Source organism: Aulonocara sp. 'chitande type north' Nkhata Bay, linkage group LG7 (genome assembly GCF_057382095.1).
Source record: "Aulonocara sp. 'chitande type north' Nkhata Bay isolate Kocher_YH1m ecotype deep benthic linkage group LG7, A_spYH_male_GT1.1, whole genome shotgun sequence".
NCBI lineage: Eukaryota > Metazoa > Chordata > Actinopteri > Cichliformes > Cichlidae > Aulonocara > Aulonocara sp. 'chitande type north' Nkhata Bay.
Window position 1 is genome coordinate 35023296 of NC_141350.1, and position 26440 is coordinate 35049735.

General features: G+C 38.5%; 1 protein-coding gene across 6 annotated transcripts in view; it reads left to right on the plus strand.

Moving 5' to 3' along the window:
• LOC147325606 (putative voltage-dependent N-type calcium channel subunit alpha-1B) overlaps window positions 1-26440 on the plus strand; it is a 217353-nt gene that overhangs the window by 144783 nt on the left and 46130 nt on the right. For 4 of the 6 annotated variants that reach the window (XM_086300176.1, XM_086300179.1, XM_086300177.1 and 1 more), the window contains exons 14-24: window positions 2677-2749; window positions 3035-3152; window positions 3624-3691; window positions 4108-4214; window positions 6294-6356; window positions 10028-10783; window positions 12988-13163; window positions 13815-13944; window positions 14917-15046; window positions 15800-15859; window positions 16794-16900. In XM_086300176.1, coding sequence (XP_086156302.1) covers window positions 2677-2749; window positions 3035-3152; window positions 3624-3691; window positions 4108-4214; window positions 6294-6356; window positions 10028-10783; window positions 12988-13163; window positions 13815-13944; window positions 14917-15046; window positions 15800-15859; window positions 16794-16900 — 1788 coding nt within the window. Of the gene's footprint in view, window positions 1-246; window positions 277-2676; window positions 2750-3034; window positions 3153-3623; window positions 3692-4107; window positions 4215-6293; window positions 6357-10027; window positions 10784-12987; window positions 13164-13814; window positions 13945-14916; window positions 15047-15799; window positions 15860-16793; window positions 16901-19376; window positions 19389-26440 lie in introns of all 6 variants that reach the window. The other 2 variants (XM_086300181.1, XM_086300180.1) reach the window with 2 other exon arrangements.

Below are 26440 nucleotides of genomic sequence, written 5' to 3' on the forward strand. Positions count from 1 at the left end.
ACAATCACAAGTGCTAATTTTTAAAATAACATACATTTAAAAACAATACATATTTCCCATTATTTTGCCATGAATTGAAATTTTTTTTTTTCTTTTATCCAACCTCAAACATTTCTTATACCTGCCTTTTTATTTTCATCATTAACTGAATGAAGTTCAAATGATGAATAGTAGGAATGCAGGTTCAGTTGAATGACCAACCCATCCTCATGCATTTCTGTGTCACTCTCTCATTGTCTTCTTTAGTTTCAAGACTGCGGATTCAGGTTTTGGCAGGTTTGTTGGGTCATGTGGGGGCTTTTTGCAAAGATTTAGAGTCTTTTTGTTGAAAATGTGCATGTCTGATGAAAGTATGTCATTAAGCTAGAGCCTCTTATTAACGTCCATTATATAGTTTCTAAATTGCTTCAGTGTCGTAGAAATCCAGTAAAGAGAACTGAATCCACTTTGGATCCATTATATCAGACAGACATATTGAAGTCTTGTGTTTATCTTAATACTAACATACTTGCAGCAGAGAATAGCTTTAAAGGTTGTGTGGCAAGAAGATATTCTGTTAGTGAAGCTGTAAATACTGGAACGTTATCTTATATTCTTTGGTGATTTCTGTTGGTGCCTTTTCCGCATGTTCAGTTTTCCATTCAGGTTTTCTCTTTTCTTGAGCCCAAAACAGACTGGCACTTTCTGATGCATGCCAAGATAGCCATGTGTACTATTTTATGTGCTTCATACAAGTTACTTTAATTTTAAGGGGATGAAGCATGGAAACAACCAGGCTACCTCTTGTCATTTAGCACTTCTTCTGTGGTGTTTTAAGTGTTTTAACAAAAGAACTGAAATCAGCTCTTTGGTGAAGAATTGTGTGAAAGGAAGAAAAATGTATACTTCACATTTTACTTTATCTGCTGAACTTTTTTGATGGTTAACATGGCATGTGAATTGGTTGATTTGCTTGTGAGTACAGCAAATGTAGCAGTGTGTTTTGGACTTAATAGCCGTGAGCTTTGGCTACCTGGTGACCATTATGTCCTTCTGTTGCATGTCCCTCCTCCCATCCTTCTCTACAAGCCTTTATCAATACAAAACACCCCCACCACTTGATGTAAGAAGACTAAGCTCTCCCTGGATCTTTAAAGAAATCCGAAAAGCCTACTCCCATCAGTGTATTGTGCTTCTGTCTTTGTGAGGACGTGTAAGTTTTAGACATTTTTGGAAGATGTGTACATTTTGTATGAACATGAATTCAAAGAGCAGTTAGAGCAAAATATGTAAGTGTAAATGCTGGCATTTGATTTTACCTACAAAAAGGTTGGGAGTTAAATGTTCGGTTTTTTTTATGATCAAAGGATAAGTAAGGATGGTGACAATGCATCATGTAGCATGTTTAATGGTAAGTTTGGTAAACTCTGGAAAATTTTCTTGTGTAAAGCTTGTGTAAAAGTGTAAATTAGTTGAAAAAAAAGGAGTAGGTATTTTACACTCTACCGTTACATAAGTACATAAAAACAATACAACCCTTGTCTACTGAGAATCATTACAGTGAAGTAGAAGCCTACAGAACTCAAAACAAAAACTGCTGTTAAGAGCCATGCACACTACAGCAAGAGCATTTATTAAAATGCATTTTTGTTATTTTATTATGTTATTTCATTTCCATTAATTACTTCAGCTGGCCTCCTCCTACCTTCTGGCCCTTGATCCCCTACACTGGCTGCACTGTCCGAAGTTATGCCTTGGCTATGGCTGACAGGATAAAACTAGCCAAATAAATTCCAATCTAGCCTGCAGAAGGTTGCTTCTGCACATGTGTAAAAGAGTTGGATTGCCAATGAATGCATTCCTGTTTTAATTGAAAATGATAGCTGACTGGAATGATAGCTGAAAATTACTGGAAATGAAGCTCTGTGACCTTGAACATGCCACTTTTTCTCTGCTGAAGCTGTTCATTTTCAATTTACTTTAACAGATGTCACCAGAATCACTCAGCATGATTGTAATGTATTACTTTAAGCCCTGCTGTCAGTATTACTTGCTATTTAAATGTATTAATTTATAAAAATGTAATTGTGATCGTCACCTTTCTAGCAAAAGTCAGAGAATATTTACACAAGATAAAAAAATAAAAAATAAAAAGCCACAAATATATAAATATATAAATGTTGCAAGGCTTTGAAGTCTCCCCAGTTCAGAGATGGCATAAGGAATATTAAATCCAGTCTGTCTCATGATCTGCTGTCAGTTTGTTGACAGTTTCAATAGCAAGGTCTTATGGATAAATGAAACAACAAAAGCAATATCCATGTTATTATAAATTGCATTTATCCTTTATAATTGTTGGGATCAGGAAATGATCATTGAATGTCCTCACAGGTATAGAAGTACAAATGTGTGTGTGGTGGGGGTGTTGCAGATGGGAAACAAAATGAAGAAAATGATCCAGTTGTGACTGCAGTGTGAATCTGTCCTTTTTTGTGCTCTCATGTTTCTCATGTCCTGAAACATGTATCGTTCCTCACAGCTTTCTTTTTTTTATCCCATTAATCCAAGTGACTTTCCTGAACTGCAGGTAGAGCCCATTAAGACCTGACTGGAACCTCGTTTTTAACATTTGCTCTAATGGTTTTGGTGTTGTTGTTTTTTTCAGTTTGTAATTATGTTGTTGTGAATCCTTTTTAGGTTTAACTTTGAAGATGAAACTCCAACAACAAACTTTGATACCTTCCCAGCAGCCATCCTCACGGTGTTCCAGGTAAAACAAGAAAACAAAACATCACACATATGTGTGCAATCATGCTTTCCAAATGAGAACAAGAGCATATTGACACTATGGAAAAATAAAGTTTGTTATCAGTCATTTTAATTAGAGCAAATGAGGGGTCTGCATATCTCCGTGTGCCCTAATGAGCTCACTGATAATCCTTCAATTAACCTGTACTCATAAGCCCTCACTCTGTAAAGTAATTTAATTCTGTGCTCTGTGAGATTTGCATGCTCCTTTACAACCCAGCCTCACTCTGACTCTCGTTTCCCTCAGATTCTGACTGGCGAGGACTGGAACGCAGTGATGTACCACGGGATCGAGTCTCAAGGAGGCGTTCGCGGCGGCATGTTCTCCTCCATCTACTTCATCGTCCTCACACTCTTTGGAAACTGTATCCTTTTTGACATCACAGCATACACACAGTCAGAAGCAGTGCCCATCAATTACAGAAAAAATTTAATTGCAATGTAAATGCTGACCTTATCAACAGTAAACATTTCATTGATACATGTAAATGAAATGTTATTGCAGGGATGTTTTACTTTGGATCATGCTACAGCCAACTCATGTTACAAGTTAAGTCTTTCAAGCTCGTAAATATAGGCTGAAATGGGAGTGATTTCTCTAAAAAACAAAGGTGATGAAAGATGAGAATTTTTTGCCAGCTAGCAGTGAGTTCTTACTCTGTCAGCCGTCATGTACTCTTGTGAACTTGAGGTGAAAAATTAGGCCCTGCTCTGTCAGGTAAACTGACAGATCTATTCAGCATCAATTTTTCAGATTGCTACTAGTTTGGTGGGAAAAGCCAATGAATACTTAATCTGTCCAACTGTTGTTGCTCCTGAGTGCCGTTGTTATTCAGACACCCTCCTGAATGTCTTCTTGGCTATTGCCGTCGATAACCTTGCAAATGCACAAGAGCTGACGAAGGTAGGCGGGAAAACCAATCCAGCAAAAACAAAAAAACCCAAAACAAAAAAAAACACTTGCCAGATGTTGATTTTTGAAACACAGTAAAGACAGATTCATCCTTTACTCCTTGAACAAATTTCAGTGTTGCTGAGACACCTGGCAGAGTGAGCTTTTTCAGCAAGCTTTTCCTGGGTTTGATGTGATCCTGTTTTCATGGCTATATTAGGGTTATATATGGCTGAAAACAGATATCAGTCTTGGGTAAAATTTCGACAATATCAGATGACACAATTAAATTCTGATTGACTTTTTTTCCCTAAACAAAGGTCATGACTGCCTAATCTGATTTTGCCCAGAAAACTATGGAGATCTGTTGCAATAGTAATATATTCCTCTTAAGCACAAATTAATGTCTTGGTTGTCACTGGCTGAAGGATGAAGAGGAGCAGGAGGAGGCAGCCAATAAGAAGCTCGCTCTACAGAAAGCTTTGGAAGTGAAAGAAGTCAGCCCGATGTCAGCAGCCAACATTTCGATCGCTGCGTAAGTTTCTCTTTCCCCAGACAGCAGCGCTGTTCAGTCCCACACGGAAATAAAACTGTATGATACCTCTCCGTAGGTTCTTCCCTCTCAGTCTGACATGTCTGTGTGTATATTTGTACCCTGTTTGATTTGTCTGTGTTCTGAACTTCTCATCCACTCCCATTAAGTCAGTGCCCCTGTGGTGTTTCTTATTTATTACACCCTACTCTTTACCCTCTTTAATATTATAGGCAATTAAGGAAGCTTCAGTGAGTAATACATGTGAGTTTCCACTAGCAAATTTCATGATATTATTTTTTTATTTTGCCCTTGAATGTTGCTACCTGCTGCTAAAATGGCATTTTATAATCAAAGCTGTTGTTTGATTTACAAATGATGCAGCTCTCCATTCTGCATCTTTAGATGATAATCTCAGTAGTATTTTAGATATCGTGTCCCAGTTATTTCTCTCTGTCTACTAAAGTTAGTGAGTAATGATTAGCAAAAAATCATAAAAATCAGCGCAGATACTTGATGTGATACTCAAAGTTTTCTGAGCATTCTGCAGTCTTTGGAAAACTAAGTACACTGTTAGGAATTAAGAGTGTAAGAAGTATAAATAAAGTTGGGCACTGCTAATAAAATTCAAATGCAAATGACTTGAAAGTTTAGCAGGTTGCTGGTTTGTGTTAACACAATGTCATAAAAATTACACAATTGGTCTTCCTAGCAAATTCAACCCATGGCCAGACCATGCAATGCTCAGAGAAACATAAAGAAGTCCAAGAGCTACATCTTAGACTCTATAAGCCTCACTTAGCATTAAATGTTAAAGTTAATGACAGTAAACTTGGAAAAAGACTGAAAACGTGTGACTTGTTTGGAAGGGTTGCCAAAAGAAAGGCTCTTTTCTATAAAAAACAAAAAACACAGGAGCATGATTCTGGTTTGCAAAGCTGCATCTGAACAAACAGCAGGATGTCTGGTACATGCTCCTTTGGATAGAGGAAAGTGGAGATGTTTGAATGTAATACACAGTGCGCACAGTCTTTAAATGCTACATTTTTAAGTTTAAAACTTCAGTTTTTTTCTGTGTTGCTGTGAACAAATTATGGGTTCATTGCATTTTTTTTATGTGGTCCCAACTTAAAACCAAAGCAATTCACATGAGATACTCATAAAGAGCGAGTAAGCTTAATGCAAATCATAAACAGTGAGACATGAAGACTAACATTAAGCATGATGACAGAGACAGGGCAACACTGATAAAAAATGGAGAAACTCAAAGTGGCACAAGAAAACCAAAAGAACCCAAACGGATCAATTATTCGTAGCTATAAATTATCACGTCTCACTGTATTTTCCTATCTTATTCACTAAAACAGCAACAATGCATTGTCTCTGCATTGTGTTCGTACGTCATTGTTTCCACTTGTGTGTTAAAAAATTCTGCATAGGTCTTTTTGTGATGACATTTTTTTTTATTCATTTGTAAAACTTGCTCCTTAATTGCCGTCGTCCTCACTATGAGGTCAGTTAGAAATTATTACTGCCGTAAATCCCTGGCTAGCCGACTTGTTCCCCATTACACTGCTCTTAGTGTTATCACGTGGCCCTGTGCATTAGTTTCAGCCTTGTCAGACATGTTTAGTTTGTGCATTGAACAGTGTGCTCACACAAAAAGTCAGTGGGCTCATAAGAAACTCTTTATTTTTACTATCTGTGTTGAATGTGCTGTTTTAGAGAAACTCAGGGTTTCATTACAAAACTGAAGACAAAATCTAAGAATCTTCATTTGAAATAATTTTAAATATCTAAATATGTTTCAAATTCAACATTTCATTGTAAAATATAAGATTACATTTTCCTCTTCATATGTTTTGGATTGAAACTCCTGAATGGTTTTCAGTTTCAGTTTTCGTCATAAAGATGTCACACGTTTTTCCGTTGCTGTTGTGTTATTGAAGTATTTGCACAGATTAGTCCTTTGCTGTAACACAGAAGGCAGGGGGCAGGTGGAATGTCAGTCTTTTTGTCCACCTGCCCCCTTCGGATTTGTGTCTCATTTTTTTTTCCTTTGTTTTTGTTCTGCATGTACAGTTTTGTAAAGCAAAATCGAGATGCACTCTCTCGCAGGTCGTCCATCAGCAGCATTCAGTCACCGTGAGTTATCACTCTCTGTTACAATATTCTCCTCCTGGTCTCCTCTCCTCTCCTGTTTCCTTTCCTCTTTGCCTTCTCTTCTAGTCTTTCATCCCTTCTGTCTCCTTTCTTCTCTGCAATGCATTGTTTTTTCCCTCTTTACATCTCTTCAAGTTCTTGTATCCTCCCACTTTCGGACAATCTGTGCTCTCCTCCAGTCCTCTCCTTTCCTCTCCTTTCCTCTGCACCTTCATAAAACTAAATTGTGTTCTGTCATAACTTCGTTGCTAGTGAAGTGAAATGTATTTATGGTTCTTCTTTTTTAAGTCATTGAAACTGCACTACAGCAGATGGCACACGGTGCCACTGTGGTTTAATTTTGACTGTAAACTGTAGACTGTTGTGCCTCTGCCTAGCCTTCGGTGCCTACAGTAATAGATCTTCAGCTCTGTGATGTGAATAATTTGTCTATAAATGTTTAATTTCTCTGCTTTGCTACTACCACAGGCAGTTTGGCATTTCCATTCTATTTGTTATTGTAGACTCCAGGCTGTCACTAAAAGAAAAACACAACAACAACCAGCTTTTGCTCTCCCTCCTGGTGATCTGCTCTCTTAATTGATTACGGTGCTGCTGGAAGGCCATCGCACCTCTTTGAGTTAACACTGGTTTCTTATAAGGACTGCTCTTCTTGTGTTTTTGAGTGTGCATGTGCTATGTCACAATATCTCACCAGTTACTCTAGCATTTCTAGCTTTCATTTCTGCAATCGCCTACATGTATTTCAGTAGTTCACCTGTCGGTGGATACCTGTCCTGTCCTGTCTTCTGTCTCCCTGTCTGTCTCTTAGGAGTTATACTGTCTACTCCTCCCCCGCTCGATGTGTCTTGAGGTACAGGTGATAAAATGGAAATAAATGACCTAACCCATAAAACTCACAAATCATACTGTGAACAGGAGCAATATGCATTACATTGATGACAACCAGGAATATTATTACATTAAATGGATGCTCTATGTTTGATTTTTTTATTTTGAGAAATAAAAAAAGCTCCCATTTCGCCCCATAATTATTATCCCAGATCATCTTTTCCTAAACTCTGCTATTACCCACCGCATGATTTTCCTGCCTGAACCATTTGCACATGACTCGGGTCACCCTGTGCAATGTCAGTGAGGCATGCCATATTAAGAAGTCCCAGTAAACGTTTTGATGTTGTCTGCTACAACAGCTGTTCTAAGTTTCACATGATGGTTGAAAAATACTTCTAAAATAAAAGTTTTAGTAGTAGCTGTAGTATCTTTCTAATAATTGACAAAACAAACTTATCTTGCATGTGGGAAGAGTTAAAAAAGTATCCCTACAGATTACACTGTTATAGTGCAAGACTCCCAATGTCCTGTACAAATAAAATACCATGCACCATGCAACACACAATGAGACAGGAATAAATTAGCATGTATATATGTATTAATATACATGAATATGTGCTTTTTATTTGGAATATAGACATCTGATAATACTAGAATTAATACGCTGTGTGGACAAGTACGTCAATCTGTAAGGTTTCAATAATCTAAAATTCCAGACTTTCAATAAAATGATGTTGTGATAAATAGCAAGTATCAATATTTATTTATTTATATTTTTTTATTTGTAAGGGAGGATTCATTGGAACTACTAATGTACATGGAAACGTATGCACACCTCATGACAACGTTAAAATGACCAATGTTACTGTTTTAATAAAGTTTACTGACGTCTTTAATAATAATGGATTGCATTTATAAAGCGCTTTTCGGGGCCCTCAAAGCGCTTTACAATTCCACTATTCATTCACACACTGGTGTGAATGAATAGTGGAGGCAGCTACAGTTGTAGCCACAGCTGCGCTGGGGCAGACTGACAGAAGCGAGGCTGCCATATCGCGCCATCGGCCCCTCTGGCCATCACCAGTAGGCGGTGGGTGAAGTGTCTTGCCCAAGGACACAACGACCATGACTGTCCGAGCCGGGGCTTGAACCGGCAACCTTCCAGTTACAAGATGAACTGCCAACTCTTTGAGCCACGATCGCCTACAAAGATAGTTTTGGCAAGATAACACAAACCCAACAATTCCGCCAATGTACATGCTAAATAACAGGAATATCAAAGTTTTGACCCTCTCATTTTATTTTAATTTCTGACATGCACCACCATGCAGCAATACTCAATATAATTTGTTCCACAAATTTACAAAAGATTCTAAGAGTTGTCAGGGGGATAGATTACTGTGCATGTTCTTGTTTAAAGGACTAAGCACGCTCGGTCTGCGCACAGCAATGATAGTGAGTTGGCTAGTTTGTAATGCAATAACAATAGTACATGCCCATATTATAATACAGGTTTCTAAACCTGTGATTTATGTGTTATGTGGTTGCTAGACAACATGATGACCTTACAATATGCAACATAGATCATGTAGGGGTCTAAGATGTAGCTGTGGTAGGGTTTGTAGCTCAGCTTCTGATCGTGTAGGAGGAGTTCATGGACGGAGAGACTAGAATTTGTGTATTTTAGTAAGATAAATATCTGTAAGTAAATGCTCAATTTATGAAATTAGTGGAAAAAAATCTCATCTTATTGGTTGTTACTTTCAAATCTGACCTCGGGTATAAACTGGGTACCTGTATTAAGTTTGAAATAGTTGTACATGTGTCCATTTATTATTATAAACCTTTGTTTTTTTTAGCAAACACTCACCTGAGTGGAAAACCTTTCTTTGAGCATATAAAATACTTTTATAAAATGTGCAAATCTCTTATATACCACAAAAAGCCTGCTTGTAGTCTAAAAGAGAATGACGCCTTAATAACAACATGTCAGATTTATACCAAGGAGAAGTGAGTTAGATTGGAGAAGAAAATTTTAGTCTGTGACTAAAGAAACTTAAAACCCTGCATTAGATTTATAATGTAATTTCAGAGATTTATAATGTAATTTCACAACATTTAAAAGCTTAACAGTGTAATATAAGACATACTTAGTGGTAAGAGAATTAAATGTCAAAATATCCAAATTAAGAATAAGGATCTCCTATTTAGACACAAAAATAATGCTTCATGTTTATGAGGACATAGAATTATTTTCTGAATAAAATGCGAGTAAAAGTTTATTCATTTAACTCATTAGTCATTAAAGAAATTGTACCTGGTACAAACATATCAGGTAAATTTCATTTAACAAAACTCCTTTAAATATAACTGTTTACATTCTTTAACAAAATGACATGAAAAATGTACGTGTCATCGAATGACTTAAAGCCAACGTTTTGCCGATAAGTAGATATTTTTTCGAGTGCACATTGCAAGAGTGTATGCTGTGTGAAGACGTGTACGAAGATTGTAAGAAAGAAAACTGTAAGAAAAATTGTCAAATTTTTCTATGTTGGTTTTGAGATACATATTCATGCATGGTAAGTAAAGGTTTCACCATTGCACACATCTGTGCTGACGCATCCATAGGCTTGTTTCTAACTCACTTATCCAGCGTCATTTTAAGATAAATGTTAGAATTTGCAGATGACAGTGTGACTATGGGTGAAAGTGTGGATTGTAATGTTCACCTCATAAAGTAGAGCTAAACGTGTTGTATGTCATTACTTACTGCTGTTCCATGATCTTTTCCTGTGGGTTTTATTCGATGTTTGCAGCAAAGAGCAGCAGCGTTCAGCGAAGGCTATGTCAGTGTGGGAGCAGAGGACTAACCAGCTTAGGAGACATAACATAAAAACGAGCAGCGAGGCCCTGTACAACGAGCTCGACCCTGATGACCGCCTATTGATGTCCAGCGCCCTTCATCTGCACCCCGACATGAAGACTCACCTGGACAGGCCCCTTAGGGTGGAGTCCAAGAATGGAGACAAATCCAGCAGGGCCCCCGAGGGAGGGTGGGAGGAGGCAGGGGATCTCCGGCAGGATGACAACTTTCACACACACTCCAGGAAGCATCACCGCCACCACGACAGTAGCGGGGAGAGCAGAGATGAAGGAGATGTCCGGGGAGGGAGGCACCACACCCATCACAGCAGGAGCAGAGATCACAATGCTGATGGTCCACAGACAAAAGAGAGGAGAGGGGAGATGAGTCACAACCGCAATGGAGGGCAGGGGCACAGGCACCACCACCACCAGACCGGCTCCCCTGAGGAGGAAAATAATGACCTGCAGGGAGGAGGACGAGGAGGAGGAGATAATAAGGGGCATCACCACCATCACTCACATCGTCCACCTAAAGAGGGGAATGGGATGTTGGCAAATGGTGCACAGTCAGAGCAAAGGGGTAGAGGGGGAGGTGGAGGAGATAGTAATGGAGAGAGGAAGGACCGATGCTCTCGTACGGGCAGAGCTCAGACAGCTCTGGGTGGAGATGACTCTAAGAGGAACAAGAACGGAAACAGAGGTTACAGGTAAAGCTGCAGATTTTGTTGTTCATATAAAATGCTTCATTTTCAAAAATAATGACCTAATCTTTCAACTTAACCAACACACTATACTAATACACTTTATTTAAGTCGTAATGTGTCCAAATAACTTAATTAGGTGTATTTACCTCAGAATATGTCATAAATTATTGATTGACTAATGATTATCTCATTCACTGGCTGTTAGTTAGTTCTGACGTTTGATGATTATTTGACATCTTAAGTGTAAACAGTAATATGTAAGAAAATATGACATTTTATAATACATTTTTTTATAATACTTCTTCATCCCATTCGCTTTGGTCAAAAACCTTAGTGCAAATTTTTGCTTTGTTATTGCTAAATGTGTAAATTAATAACTGTTTTCCATGTCAAGTTAAAAAGATGACACAACTCTGTGTCAGTGTTGCAAAAAAGTGAGTTTTTGCAGGTGGAAGTTCTGATTGCGTCTGTAACAACAGACACAGCCAACAAACACCAAAGTGCTTTTGCTTTTTTGTTGTAATTTTCTGATGCAATGTGTTTTGAACAGAAGTTTTTATTATTGTTGGTTTCATCAGCACATTTAATATATTACTGCTCCCAAATACAAACTGCAGCTCAGTAAGATTAGATTTTCGCTCTGCTTCCCATTTCTTCATTCCACATCCATGACAACACTGTTTCTTTTTTCGTAAAGCCAGTTTTAGACAACAACCTATCTGAGTGGACATTACCAGCACTCCATGTGCCATTAATGGCCTTTACTTGTGATTCTCATTTGATGCTTGACCTCGAATCAAGTCAAATAATTAACTCCACCAAAATTGGTTTCTAAATAAGTTCAGCAAAAAATATGAAGACACAGTTCTGCTGTCAGGTGTAGCTTCAGTCATAACTTGTCATAACTTAAAAAAACATTAATCCACTCTGAATTTCGTCTAAGTAGCGTGGAAAGAAAGCAATCTTTTCCCTGTGTGTGGGACAATTCCCACTAGGGATTAAATACCTGGGACTCTCCACCATTTGGTTCTAGAAGACCAAAGAAGCTTCTCAGATGAGAGGTGAAACCTCTTTAAGAAAATTAAAGGAGTCCAGCTGCTTTCTCTCGTGGATGACTGAGAGCCCACACAGACACACTTCGACTGTCTTGTTGTAGATCCAACTTTGAGGCCCATTTGTAGCCATCATCACTCCATGGGCGAATTGATCTTGTCAGCACATCTCCAACCTGGGTCAAATGGTTTTAGTTTGGGTTATGCACCCTATCATCGTATTTTTGTTCTAGGAAATTAGTCAAGTTTATTCCATTGAAGAAATGACAAAAACATGAAGATTTATTCAAGAAGACCTATTATCTTTTTCACACAAAAAACCATAGTGTGGCTTTTATGGTCTGTATTTACTAAAACTGCCAGTTGAGGATCTGTGAGTCACCTGTACTTGTCCTTTTATTCACGCTGTTCAATAACATGTTATTTTTTTCTCCATGTATTGGCCTTTCTTGGATGTGTTTGGACTGTAATCAACTGCACAAAGACTGATACTTCAGATTAGTGGCTATGAAAACAGTCTGTGCTTGAGACTCTTGCAGTCATATGAATAATAAGTTTTTACAGAACTGTATGCAGTCCTGGCAGAAAACCCCCCCAAAACGAGGTATATCTTAAACTCAGATTGTTTTGATTGTTTGGGGTTCCCAGGAGAAAGCTTCTTCTCTCTAAAGAGAACATGGCAACAAGGCTTAAATTTGAAAAGCTGCATCTCAATAAACCACAAGAAAGCTGGAACAATGTCAGATGACACCAAAGTGGAGGTCTTTGTCCACAATGCACAACACCACATATCAGCACAAACAGCTATAAAGCACAATGGTGGAGGGGTGATGATTTGGGCTTGTTTTACAGCCACAGGACCTGTACAGTATTTTTAACTGAACAAGAAGTCAGACATACAACAGAGCAGCTGAAAAATAAAAGAATCAAGTTGTTGCAATACTCCAGTCAGACCTCAACCTGATTACAATGCTGTGGTGGGGCCTTATGAGAGCTGCTCATGAACACCTGAACTTATTTTATACACTGATACTATATGAAATTTGTGTTTTTAGAGCTACCTTGTGCTTCTTTGTACAAAAGGGAAAGGAAACAAAGTTTGGGGTTTTTTTTGTTTTGTTTTTTTACACTAAACCCATCTTTTTTTTTCTCCAGGGAGATGGAGCCAGATGCTGAGGAGGAGAGCTTTACCTGCAGTCCTCAGCAGCCTACAGAGGATGTTGACAACCAGAAGAACTCCACTAGGGCCAGCCAGGCTGGCCTCAACAGCAATGCTATCCACATTCCTGTCACCATCACTGCCCCGCCTGGAGAAACCACCATCATACCCAGTGAGCATAGTGTGTTACTGAGACGGGAGGTGGGGAAGGATAGGGACGTTAAACATATTTGTGTTATATTAGCTCACTGTGTTACAAAGTTCAATCAAAAGTCCCCACATCTCGTGATTAGCAAAGAATCAAATGAGTGAGTAGACTTTTATCACACATATAAAAGCAGCCAAATATCCTAAAATACAAAATGAGCTGTCAAAAAGCACAGTTTTATTTCAGCTGACGATGAAGCCCACACGCTGTGAAAAAATCATGCCATAACACTTGTGTTTGGATGACTTTTTTTTTTTAACCTTTTTAATCTGAAGGAGGAAAAAAGAAAATTTAACTTTTTTATTCAGAAATACTGCATCTCTTCAAGGTGTCTGTAAAAGTATGTGTACTTGTTTGTGAGCTAAGTTAATATTCTTCCATGTGCGAAAAACAGTTTTTCATAACATAGCTGTCACACTTAATCTTGACCCTGCAACCACGATCTTATGAGAAATGTCTAATTAGTGAAATGATGTGTTGTATATTTCTGTGAAGCGCAGCTATAAAATGCCTAAAGAAACTAAAAGCCTGCATTTAACATCCATAGAAAATACCTCACTTTTTACGGTCTGTGCTTCTTTGAGCTAAATGAGCGTATTTGTTTTTGCGCATCAGTGAACAACATCGACTGTGACAACCTGCAGCTCAGTGAGGAGAAGAAAGATCTGGAAGAGGACGAGGCAGCTAATGGGCCTCGGCAGATCCTTCCCTACAGCTCAATGTTCATCTTCGGCCAAACAAACCCGTAAGTTGCGAGGTGACTCAGCGGACTGGCGTGGGGTTAGCATAAACAGCATATTGAGAATTAAAAGCTTTAATTGATTTCATTCAGGTTCCTCTTTAAAGCACTGAAACAGTCAGTGGTTTGCTTATGTCTGACTCTTTAGTGGTTAATAACAAATCACCGTTATTCTCACTTGTCATGCTTAAATAAATCCTTTCTCTTTGGGGTATTTCATGCCTCACCTACACACAAAGGCAACAGTCACTCCCAGAAGTGGAGCTCTGGGTGTAGCTTCAATTTGGAGTCATTTTCTCTGTGAGGACCTGTTTTGGGGAGGAAAGCAGCAACTGCAAATATACAGTACTGTGCAAAGGTTCTTGAACCATCCCTCATTTGTTTTAATTTTGCTTCCACGCAGTTTCTTGTAATTTCTTTTAAAGTGGTCACGGGCAATATTTTCCAGGCTTTCCAAAGGTCTTCCAAGGCTCTTCTTTGGACATTTGCTGCTTTTTGGATCCTTTTCTCTTCGCCCAATTAGAACATTACTTTTTGTGCATCCTGGGGTAAATTCTAGCTGAGTAACTGGAAGGTGCCACCTCGAGGCCATTGGACGCTCAAGTGGTCTCAAGATCTTATAGACAAGTGAGCTAAAGCATGGCTAGTTAAAATTTCAGCCTTAAGCTTTTAAGATTTAACACAAGAATTGAATCATAGTCAGAAGCATAAGATAAAATGCAGATGCTATAGTAATGCTAATGCTATAAATTAAAAAAAATAGTAATGCTATAAATACGCAGATGCTCTATAGCTCTGTGAAACGGCATAGTTCAGCGGCAGATTCATTCCCTACCTTCATGTATTGTTTTGGATATGCGTTTGTCCACAGCCTGTTATGGAAGGATGTCACCTGAAAGCACCTTGTGAGCTGTCACTGCTAAGCGTGTACATTTGCTCGAGTTTGTGCGTGCGTGTGTTTATATGTTGGTCTTGCAGGGTGCGACGGCTGTGTCACTATGTGGTCAACCTACGCTACTTTGAAATGTGCATCCTGACGGTCATTACCATGAGCAGCATCGCCCTGGCAGCTGAGGACCCCGTGCAAGCCAATGCGACGCGCAACGATGTGAGTCAGGCCTACATCAAGACTTCATAAATAAACATCTGGAAGTACACAGCAAACACACTTGTTGTCAGACAGATAAACACACATGGACAAGTATATGCATGAAAACATGCAGGCTAGCACAGGCCGGATGAGGATTCACACATAAACACGTCTCATTTGGGCTGACTGACTGATTCATTTGGACCGATTGAGAAGTTCTTCCTAACAGGATCTGACAGTTTATCCATGTTGAGGAATGAGTGGTAGGAGGCACAAAAACAAACTTTTAATCATTTCTTGGTGAAATAACTGATTCGCAAGTGGTTCAGAGCCAAAAATCCAGTAACTATCCTGTTTTTGTATTCTTTACATCCCTGTGTGATATGTTAGCCCATGCTGGGAATAAGGATGATTTTTTTGTTTTGTTTTGACAGACGAGCACAGCTAGTTAGTATTGTAGTCAGGGGTGCAGAGGGAAACTGTGTGTGTGTGTGTGTGTGTGTGTGTGTGTGTGTGTGTGTGTGTGTGTGTGTTAGTTTTTGGTGAGCGTGTGTGCCTGTTGTGAGGTGTTAAGGTAATGTGTATCTATGCAGTACAGTGCAAAGCTGACAGAGTTTGAGATCTTTGGCAGGACATAGGAACACGTTGTGCATATCTGGTCCATTCTTACACACATATACACACACCCTTTCAAAGACTGAAAACATCTGTCACTGGGTCTGTTAGTGAGTCATTTTAAAGGATATTTCCTTATTGCTTAACTTTTTGTAGGTTCTCAAGTACCTGGATTATGTCTTCACTGGAGTCTTCACCTTTGAGATGGTGATTAAGGTGAGAAGGATGGAAAAATCAAGGTACATTTTCATTCGAGCCGCATGAGCTATGAAAACCTGCTGTGCAAGATTTTAGTCAAACGTCTACAACATCTGTGGTGAGCTAAATGTAAAGATTGCCTTGATCAACACTCAACAAAGCTAAAAACACAATCACAAAGTAATAAAACTACATTGACACTTTCTCCAAAAATATTGCATTGGTATAATACTTGATAGATGCCTTGATCGCTAAAATACAGAAAATTATTTGATGCATGCATCATCAAAAAAAAGCATATTCAGAAGCAAGCATGTCACTCTCATAATCAGCTGCTTACATCCTATTGCCTTTAACTGTTCTTTTACGTGTAGCATGTCTTTCTCTACTTTGATAGTGGTATTTTTTAAGCTGCTGCAAGAACCAAAATAATCCAAGTCAGAGTCCTGGAGATTTGAACCTAAAACAGAAGCCAGACACCCCGCTACAAGGAAGAATATTTGGGTTTTGCATCACTTAATAATGTAAACTGGCTCACAGACTTCTCCATAATAATTAGTCCAATTAGGAAGCAGCAGGAATAGTTTCATGACAGACATTATTTTCTGTCGGCTTGAAGATTCTGTCCTTTTCTGGATATATGCACTGTTTACTTATATAGTATAAGATACATATAAATCTGTTTCAGTTTGGGTTTTTTTTTAATCTAATAAGGATTTGTTTCATAATGAGCTTTCGTCATTTTTAACCAAATTTAGCTTGTTAGATTTATTTTTACTTTATGCTTTTGACCTGCTTATAACCACATCTGAGCTTTAATGAAAAGGCCAGCAAACTGTGGATAGCATGTCACTGACATCACTAATTGGCTTTGTGGTTTTACGTGGAGATAACACTCCATCCCAATGTGTCTAATTTAATTCTGTAATTCCATCACTCTCTGCGACTCCAGATGATTGACCTGGGACTGCTTCTCCACCCTGGCTCTTATTTCCGTGACCTGTGGAATATTCTGGACTTCATCGTGGTCAGCGGAGCTCTGGTGGCCTTTGCCTGCTCGTGAGTCAACTTTCCCTTGAATTTTTTTCTGTTCATTATTTTATCATCCCAGCGGTGCTTGAATATAATGTACACCAACCACATAACAAGATGTGGAAACCATCATCATTAAAACGCCAAATGGTTTGTTTTGTTGCCTCCTCTCAACTATCCAGTGGACGAGCATTATGAATTTTAATGTGCTCGTCTTATTGTTTTCCCATGAATTCCAAGACTTTTGTGTTGCCCAGCGGTTATTTTGCTGCCATGATTATGTTACATAAAGTCTTCACAGCCCCTCCCTGCTAGTTGGCTAATAGGTCATGCACAATTTGGCTGATAGGTTTAAGGCTCAGGTGGAGACAGAAGGACAGGATTTTCCCATGACTGTCAGGCTCTAGCTGCCATCTAGTTGGTACTTTGGATTTAATGCCTTATACAGAATCTGCTTTTTGAATATTCGTTTTCTTCTTAGTGGAGTAGAAGTTCGAACATAGTATGGATCATAGACTGTATATAAAACACTGCATCAACTTATTTACATTGTGCATGAGTTATATATGAATGAGTTTAGGGAAGGTAACAATGTTTACACACATCTTTTCTATACATTCTGTAAAATGTTTATGTCATTTGCTAGTTTTACGTCTTATTTAATATTGTCAGGTATTTATTTTAAATATATGGTCGGATTGATGATAAAGAAGGCCATTACCATCTTGTCATAGACAATTCACTAGAATGCTCATGTTTAGGCTTCAAAACAATGGCGTAAACCATTAGGTGATAACATGGTGGCCATGTTTTGTCCATTTTTTATATACAGTCAATGGCATGGTTATAAGAACCACACTGTTTACAGTGTTGTGAGAAAGTATTTGCCCCCTTCCTGATTTCCAAATTTTTGCACATTTGTACATGTTTCAGATAATCAAATAAATTTTAATTGCGAATAACCCCACGTAATTACAAAATTCATTTTTCTGTTTTTTCAGATGATTTCATTTATGAATGGGAAAGTTATCCAAACCTACCTGGCCCCATGTGAAAAAGTAACCTGAAATCAAGTGTTTATGTGGCAATAAGTTTTTCATTTGCTGTGGAGGAATTTTGGCTCACTCTTCTTTGCTGAATTGTTTTGATTCAGCCACTTTGGAGGGTTTTCGAGCATAAACGGCCTGTTTAATGTCATGCCAAAGCACAACAATTTGATTGAAGTCCAGACTTTGATTAGTCCACTCCAAAACCTCCTTTTCTTGTCTGGATTTTTTTTGAGCCGTTCAGATGTGGACTCACTGAATATCCCAAGTTAACTTGAGTTACAACGCTTGTCTCGTCAGTCCACAGAATATTTTGTCAAAAGTCTTGGACACCATCAAGATGTTTTCTGTCAAATGTGAAATGAGCTTTTGTGTTCTTGTTGGCTAGCAGTGGTTTTCTCCTTGAACACTCCCATGGGTTTTTCCCAGTATCTATCTTATTTTTAAATTATGAACTCTGACCTTAACTGACGCGAGTCCTGCGGTTCTTTAGATATTGTTCTGGGTTGTTTTGTGGCCTCCTTGATAAGTCATCAATGCACTCTTGAAGTACTTTTGATAGGCTGGTCACTCCTGAAGGTTCAGCACTGTTATAAGTTTTCTCCATTTGTGGATAATGGGTTTCAGCGTGATTCGCTGGAGCTCTAAAGCCTTAGAAATGGCTTTGTGACCCATTCCAGAGTTATAGATGTCAATGACTTTGTTTCTCAGCTGTTTCTTTCAGCTGTGCCACGATGTGATGTGGTTAATCACAGAAAGATTCATGATTTAGCAAGTGGGACACTTTTTTTCACATAGAGCCAGTTAGGTTTGCATAGCTTTCCCTCCCTTAATCAATGAAATAATAGAAATGTAAAAACTAAATTTTGCATTTACTTGGGTTATTTTTATTTAATACAAAAATTTAGGTAAAAGAAGAAACTCTGGAAAGGCGCCAGATTTTTTTCATTGCATTTTTTTTTATTGTATAACCTGCCCTTAGATACTGTGGTGTAAGTCAAAATTAAATCCCCACTTGCACTGTAATCTGAGTGGATTTGACTCCTTATTGGTGAGCATTCTTACTGGTATCAGTAGACTTATTCTTGTTACCTGTATTTCAGTATATCTCAGTATACAACTGGTTTGGAAATCATGTAAATAAATGTTTTCCACAGCCAGAGGAGTTCTGGGTCTCTTGAGAAAGCTGGTGATCACACATTTCGTTTTGAACAATGTTTTCAGGGGTTTTTTGCCACTATTTCACACACTGACTGAAACTCTCCACAGTTGCTTGTCACGTGTGTTTTTCTTTGTAACGCTTTCTGTCTCTGATTTCTCTTTTTCCCTTTTTTTGTCTTTTGCCAGCACTAGGTTGATGCTTGTCTCTGTCTTTTATCTGTTGCTGACTCTTTCTCTGTATTCTCTCTGTCACTTTTTCTCTTTCTTCTTTGTTTTCTGGCTTGGATTGCTTTCAGGAGCCTTATGGGGTAATGCCTGCTCTTTCTGTCAGTCTGTCTGTTTATTCATGTGCATATCTGCCCGTTTGAATCACTTTTTCTCCACCTTAGCTCGTGGTATTTTCAGCAAGGTGTTGTTTTTTGTCTTCTCACAGCTAAATGTTTTGCACAAATGTCATATTTTGTTACTTTCTATTTTTATCATCGCCACCACAGTCACGATTAAAGACATTGCATTTCCTCTGTTTGTGTTATGTAACTATGTTGTGTTACATCTGTATTCGGATTACATAAGAGCAATTACCCGTTTTCCATTTATTGGACATATTTTATGTGTGTTAGAAGCTACAATGTACACAGTGCACAGTGGACCAGTGCTGAGATTGAACAAAACACTGCTTCAAAAACATATCAGACGTTTGAGCTGTAATAGGGTGATTCAGGTCATTATGAACACAAAGAAACTGAATGATGCTGCTTATAATAACGACGCAAATAAATAAAAGAGCTAAATAAAAACTATTAAACAGAGTGAATAATAGATGAAGGATTTTCTTACCAATAATGCACAGTTAATGATATTCAGGAGTTATCAAATTGAACCCCTTCATCCCTCCATTCAGCTTTCACTTGCTGTTTGGCATTTTGTTTCTCCCGTCAGCTCTGTAATCAACTCTCATTCACACCAATCAACCATGTAAGAGGCTCCATTCACAGCACCAGGTCTAATGGATAGATGTGATACCTGACAACCTACATTTTATTTTTATTTAGATCTTATTTTCATACTTAATCTAAACACAGGAAAAGGAAGGCAAGTTGTAAACCTGTTACCCAAACTGTCTGTTTTGAAACATCCAACACAGTTACTGCTTTGTGTTTTTGAAGGCGCTTACTTTAGGATTAATGTCTAGATATAAAAGGATTTTATATATTAATATTGTGTTTCAACTGAAAGGTCAAAATTTATTTAAAAACCGCTAATCATTTATTTAAGCTCAGTTTTTAAAACCTTAGGATGTAACTACAGCCCAGCCCATGCAGCAGTATATGAATGACTAACCTCGTATTGTGGATGGATTATCTCAGTTGTTCTCCTGGCTGAAGTTTGGTCCTTTTACAGCATCCTGCCATGCGATTACATTTGTTCCTGACCACCGAGAACACTCACGTTAACTTTTATCGAGTGGAAAAAAAGTTAGCTGTTTATATTATGCTAACATAGCTGTGTCGCTAGTGGTCACGTAGCACATCATTATATACCAGCTAGCCAAACTTCAGTAACCCTACAAATGTCACTGCTGTTTAGTTTTCTGTCTTCATTTATGCTGGAAGTGATAACAGAGCTGTATGTTTTAATTTGTTTCCAAAACCCCGCAGTCAGGACATGCTATATTGTATTTAGATAGAAGCTAGCGAGCTAACTTCCTGCTAACTTCTAACTCCGTTAAATGTCATAAATTCCGTTTTCATGGATGCCTGGATGCTAAACTCAATTGTTACACCTGGTAGAGCAGAACGCTGATCATTTTATTAAAGATGAAAGACTTTAGACAGTTTTTCAACTCTCAGTAATGCCATAGTGATCGTTTGACCTGCAGCGGAGTTTAGGCCCAGACACGGCAAGTGACGTCAGACTTAACGACCGGATTGCTTGTTTTTAGTCTTATTTAATACTGTATGATGCTAAGTTTGAAAATTATGGCACTCACTATTAGTAAAAAGGACAATAAAGCTTTAGTAATTGAATAATTACTAGTTTTTGAGCGAGAGATGCTCAGCTCTCAGACAGGTCCACAGCTTGATTATCACTTTCAAGCGAGATGGCTACGGCAAAACTGCTCTGCTTGAGGCTTCAAAACAGTAGTCCACAAACTAATGGGTGATGGTACTGCTGCTACATGCGTCTTTTATATACAATTTGTGGAGAGCAAGCTAACATGTAGCCACTAATCAGCCACAGCTTAAAAATGATAAAACTGTCAAACAATTGTATTCACAGAAAATGTAAAACTCAAAGACACATATTTACAAAATGTTTTTAATTTGCTTCAGAAATGGTTAAATGCAAATACCAGTATAACACTCTGTAACATTATTACCTTTATTATTATGTTGCATTTTCTACTAATTTTCTAAAATATTTTCCGCAGCAGTAGTAATGCACCACATGATCAGAGTATAGCTGCATTGGTGTCTTGGCTCCATACCCATGATCTTCAGCATACTAAAACACTGCAATGTAACAGAATTACTGTAGGACCACATTTCTTAACTCCAGAGTATATGTAGTCAGTCATGACATTATAATCATCTTCATGTCATCAGTTTGATTTTCCCTCATATTCAGTATCCACAAACACTATTTCTTCCAAATATTTTATCCAGCTTATCTTGCTTTAAAAGGGTGTTTACTTTAAATTTACTTAAAAGTCACTTTTTTGTCTCTTATCTTTGCTTTCTTTTGATGTGTTTTGAAGTTTGAACCACCAAAATTGTCACTATATCTTCACGCCTGGGTGATATCTGTGTAAAGTGTTTATTTTGCTCTGTCTTGCTTTACATGCTGCTGTCTGTCTTTGTGTATTGTCTGCGTGCATATGCTTATCATTTCTTTTCCCCATCAGATCGCAACAAAGCGTGGCCAGGTGGGAATTGTCAGTATCTACTTTTTTTGTTTTTAACCCCTCGTACCCTTTTGCCCTCCTCCTGTGAAACACAGAACATTCCTCTTAGCAGCCTTCGAGGTTTACGTTGTCGCCCTTCATCCCAAAGTGCTTGGGATGTGACTCCCTTCCCTCCTCGCTTTCCCTCCCTTTTATAAACCTTTTCTCCTGTCCCAGTATTGGGACATCAAGACAAAAAGGAAACATTGGGAGCTCTCCCTCATAGCTTTCAGAAGTTAATCAACACACAGACGGGGATTTGGGCTGCAGGAATCTGAAACTCAGGTTATCAGTTGTATCAAAGCTTAACTCCTTACCTATCCTCTCAGTTTTCTCTTTTAATCATGACTAAAGTCAATTTAATTGGTTAAATGTCCAAGAGATTACCAACCTCCACCTTCATCTCTTCTTCTTTATGCCTATGGAATTAGAGGGCAGCCAATAAAGGATTATAGCTTCTCTCATGAATTCACCTTAAAAAAAATTTTTAATTTGTTCCTCACAGCCTGTGGTGTTTGTAAGGAAACTCACAATAGACATCTGTTTTTCTCTGTTAAAAGAGAGTTTTTGCTTTGTTAATATTTGTTTTTGAAAAAGACAGAATTTTAGAGTATGCCATATTTTTAACCTTTTAAAAATGTTTCTGAATAAATGGAAGTAGCGGATCGGGCTACACTGGGTGAAGAGTGTGTTAACAGTGTCCTCTTGCAATGTTGTAGATTTGAAAATACTCCCATTAGTAGAAATCAAAGAGGAAAATGGAGAAAATATGCAAACCAGCTGCTGCTATGCACTAGAGGCTCTAAATGAACACTAGAAAGGCTGACCTATGATACGGATTGTGTTGGAGATATTTTTTAAAATGTGATTTTGACCTGCATTTTCAGCTTTTGCTAATAGTCAAAGAAAACCTTCACTATTACCATTAAAATGGGAAATTAATAAGCCAAACATACATTATACAAAATTCCTCAAGAACTTTGAATCCTCTGTAAATTTTGAAACAGAGAGCAGGAGCTTTGCGCATCCGATTTTGCTGATGCAGCTTTAGACGTCAGATGTTACGAGTCTGAACAGGAAATCTTCTCTTTCATGAGCGAGCAGCGGCTACAGAAGTTAAGCTACTCCAGATGACCTCATGTGTGGCTGCTGAATACGTTGCAATCACCGCTGATGTGTGCTGCATTGACATGAAAAACAAACTCCCCGCCCGTGCGCTTCTGAAAGCTATTGGGAGACTGTTCTTGCCATCTCAATGTGTTGAGGTCCTTAAAAAGCAGGACTGGCATTGACTTCGCAAATTGCATGCCAGAGTATCCAAGTTATACAAGCATGAGAGCCGCATGCCGTTTTGTTAGATTTTTTTATTGAGAATTTGAAAGGCCCCCGGGGCCAGATTTTTTTGGAACCATGCTTCTCTCCGGTTTGAGTTCTGTCCTTCCCTCGCCAGTCACCACATATTAAAAAAATAGCCATGTTCATTATTCTGGTGGGTTTCTCTGAGTCCCCTAGTACCTAATAACAATCCTTTCTTTTTAATGAGACCCTGTAAAGCGCTGACATACTGACCTGGGTCTGTGCGAGTGTGTCTGTGCTTGTCCAGCTACCTTAATGAGGACCATTTTCACTTTGGGAGCATTAGAGCAAGAACAATCTGTAGAGGAACTTTTTGTCCTGTCCTCACTTCTCCAAAGGTCTTTTAAGGTTGGGTTTTAGGGTTGCTGAGAGGTTTAGACACAGTTAGGGTGGTAAAAATAGGTAAGCACACTATGAGCCAGGAAAAGGTATTGAAGAAGGCATTACTGTATGTTAAAACTTTGTAGCTTTGTTTCTACATTTTCTTTTTGTTTGCCTGTATCTTATTTTTATTCTTGCTGCAAGACTAATTCTAATGTGCCAAGAGGCTAGCCTCCAGGTAATGACCCAAAAAGAAGACACAAGAGGGAAGGATTGTGCTTTAAATTTAATGTGTATTTTTTGGAAATATGCCTTTTACTATTGCAGGTCGAGGACATCTTAGGCTAGTATGCTAATGTTAAAAGCTTGTGATATGCTGTTGGGTATCTCGAACTAATAAACTTTCCAGACAGGAATAAACCAAAAGTTTGAGTTCTTTACAGAACTCTTCATATAAAATGCACTCACCTGCCACTTTGTTAGGTATACCTGTTCAACTTCTAAATAAGTAACTATTCAGCCAATCACATGGCAATGACTCAGTGCATTGAGGGGTGTAGACATGATTGATACAACCTGCTAAACTTCAAACCAAGCATCAGAATGGGGGAAAATGTGATTTAAGTGACTGATCAACAGATATAATGAATGCTTATCTACTGGGATTTTACCATGCAGGCAGGGTTTACAGAGAATATTCTGGAAAAGATTAAATCTCCAGTGAACAGTAGTTTTCTGAGCAAAAATGCCTTATTGGTGTCAAAGGTCAGGGGAGAATGGCCACACTGCTACCAGGTTATAGAAAAGAAAGAGTAACACAAATATCCAGTTGTTACAACCAAGCAATGCAGAACAAGTTGATGCTTAAAGTACATGGGCTCCATGAGCAGAAGAACGCACCGCGGTAAATATAGTCTCAGGAAACTGAGACTATATATCCAAACGTTAGGCTGCTGGTGGTGTAACGGTGTGGGGGGATATCTTCTTGGTACCTTTTTTTTTTTACACTTTACCAATTAAACACCACAGCCTACCCGAGTAATTTTGCTGACATTGTCCATGCCTTCTTGAGCACACACAGTGGTCAACAGGATAACACTCCATGTCACAAAACTCACATCATCTCCAACTGGTTTCTTGAACATTACACTGTACTGTACTCAAGTGGTCCTCTACAGCAGCGGTCCCCAACCCCCGGGCCTCAGACCGGTACCGGTCCGTGAGTCATTTGGTACCGGGCCGCGAGAGTTGAGGCTCAGGTGTGAAATGTATGGTTTTCAGGGTTTTTATCGGTTTTCAGCGTTATTTTGTTATCGTTTTTATCATTAACTCGGTTTTCCTGGGTCTTTTCGCGTGTGTTATGAATAAATATTCTTTTTTTCGGTACCAATACTAGTTTTATTTTGTTGTATTTATCCGCGACACCTCCGTGAAAATATTGTCGGGCATAAACCGGTCCGTGCCGCAAAAAAGGTTGGGGACCGCTGCTCTACAGCCACCAGATTACAATCCAGTAGAGCTTCTTTGGGATGTGGTAGAACAGGAGATATGCATGATGGATATACAGTTGACACCCACAATGCGTGTCACTAATTAATAAAAAATCCTTCAGACTCAAACTATCCTTGGCCAGTGTCACTCTGTGAGTGATGGCTCGACTGTATGTCATTATCATGATGGCTAGTTTTTAAACCCCCATAAATAGTGAGCAAAACGTGCAACGTCTGCAGTGACAGCAGTGGTTCCTGCAAAGAAACTGCCTCCTGCACCTGTGGCAGATTCTTTGTGCATTTACTGTAAAAATGTATGATTTTGTGTGTTATTAAACAGAAACAATGCTAATTTGTATTGTGGAAGAAGCATCGAAGGAAGCAATACCTGGAACAATTCACTACCAGACATAGTCCTTCAATGAAAACTTGAAGTATGGAATGAAAAGGGTGTAATTTCACTGTTGTGTGAATAGCTTTTGTTGTGGATTTTGAAGATGGAAAAAACAGACCAAAGGAAAGATTAAAGGAAAAGAAAACAAGAACAAAGGGAAAGAAAATGAAAAGAGGCTTAAAAAGGGGTTTGGAAGAAAATACATTATAACAGGAAACAGAAAAATAAACAGAAAATACACTGAAGCATGTAACAAACAAACAAAAAAGAAGGTCAGAATCTTCAAAGAAAGAAAATATTGAATGTCAGGAAGGTGTGGAGGGAAGGGATGACTGAATGATGGAATGAAGAAGCGGAGGGAGGGCAATAAGGAAGGAAAAAGGAAAAGGATTAAGAAAGGAAGGCAGGAAAGAAAGGAAGTGGTTTTAGAAACAAGATCAGGACAATGGGAAAAGATAATAGAAGGAAATAAGGTTAGAAGGAAGGAAAAAATAAAGATGGAAAGATAGAATAAGGAAAAGAAAGAATTAAGAAAGCTGGGGATGGACTACAACAAGGGGGAGAGAAGAAGGGGAGGAAGGAAGGAAAAGAAAAAGCGATGAAAGGAAGGATACGAGGTTTGGAAGAAAGAAAGGGCAGCAGGTTTCAGGGAAACAAGGAAGGAGGGGTGTTAGGACAAGGAAGGTAGAAAAGAAGATTTGAAGAAAAGAGGCATAGTAAGGAGTTATACTGGGAGGAAAGAAGGGCATTAAGAGAAGGGAGAGGAGGGAAAGACAACAAGGAAGAAGAATAAGTGAGAAAGGGAAGAAAGGTAGGAAGGGAAAGAAGCATCAATGAAAAGACAAAAAGGATGAA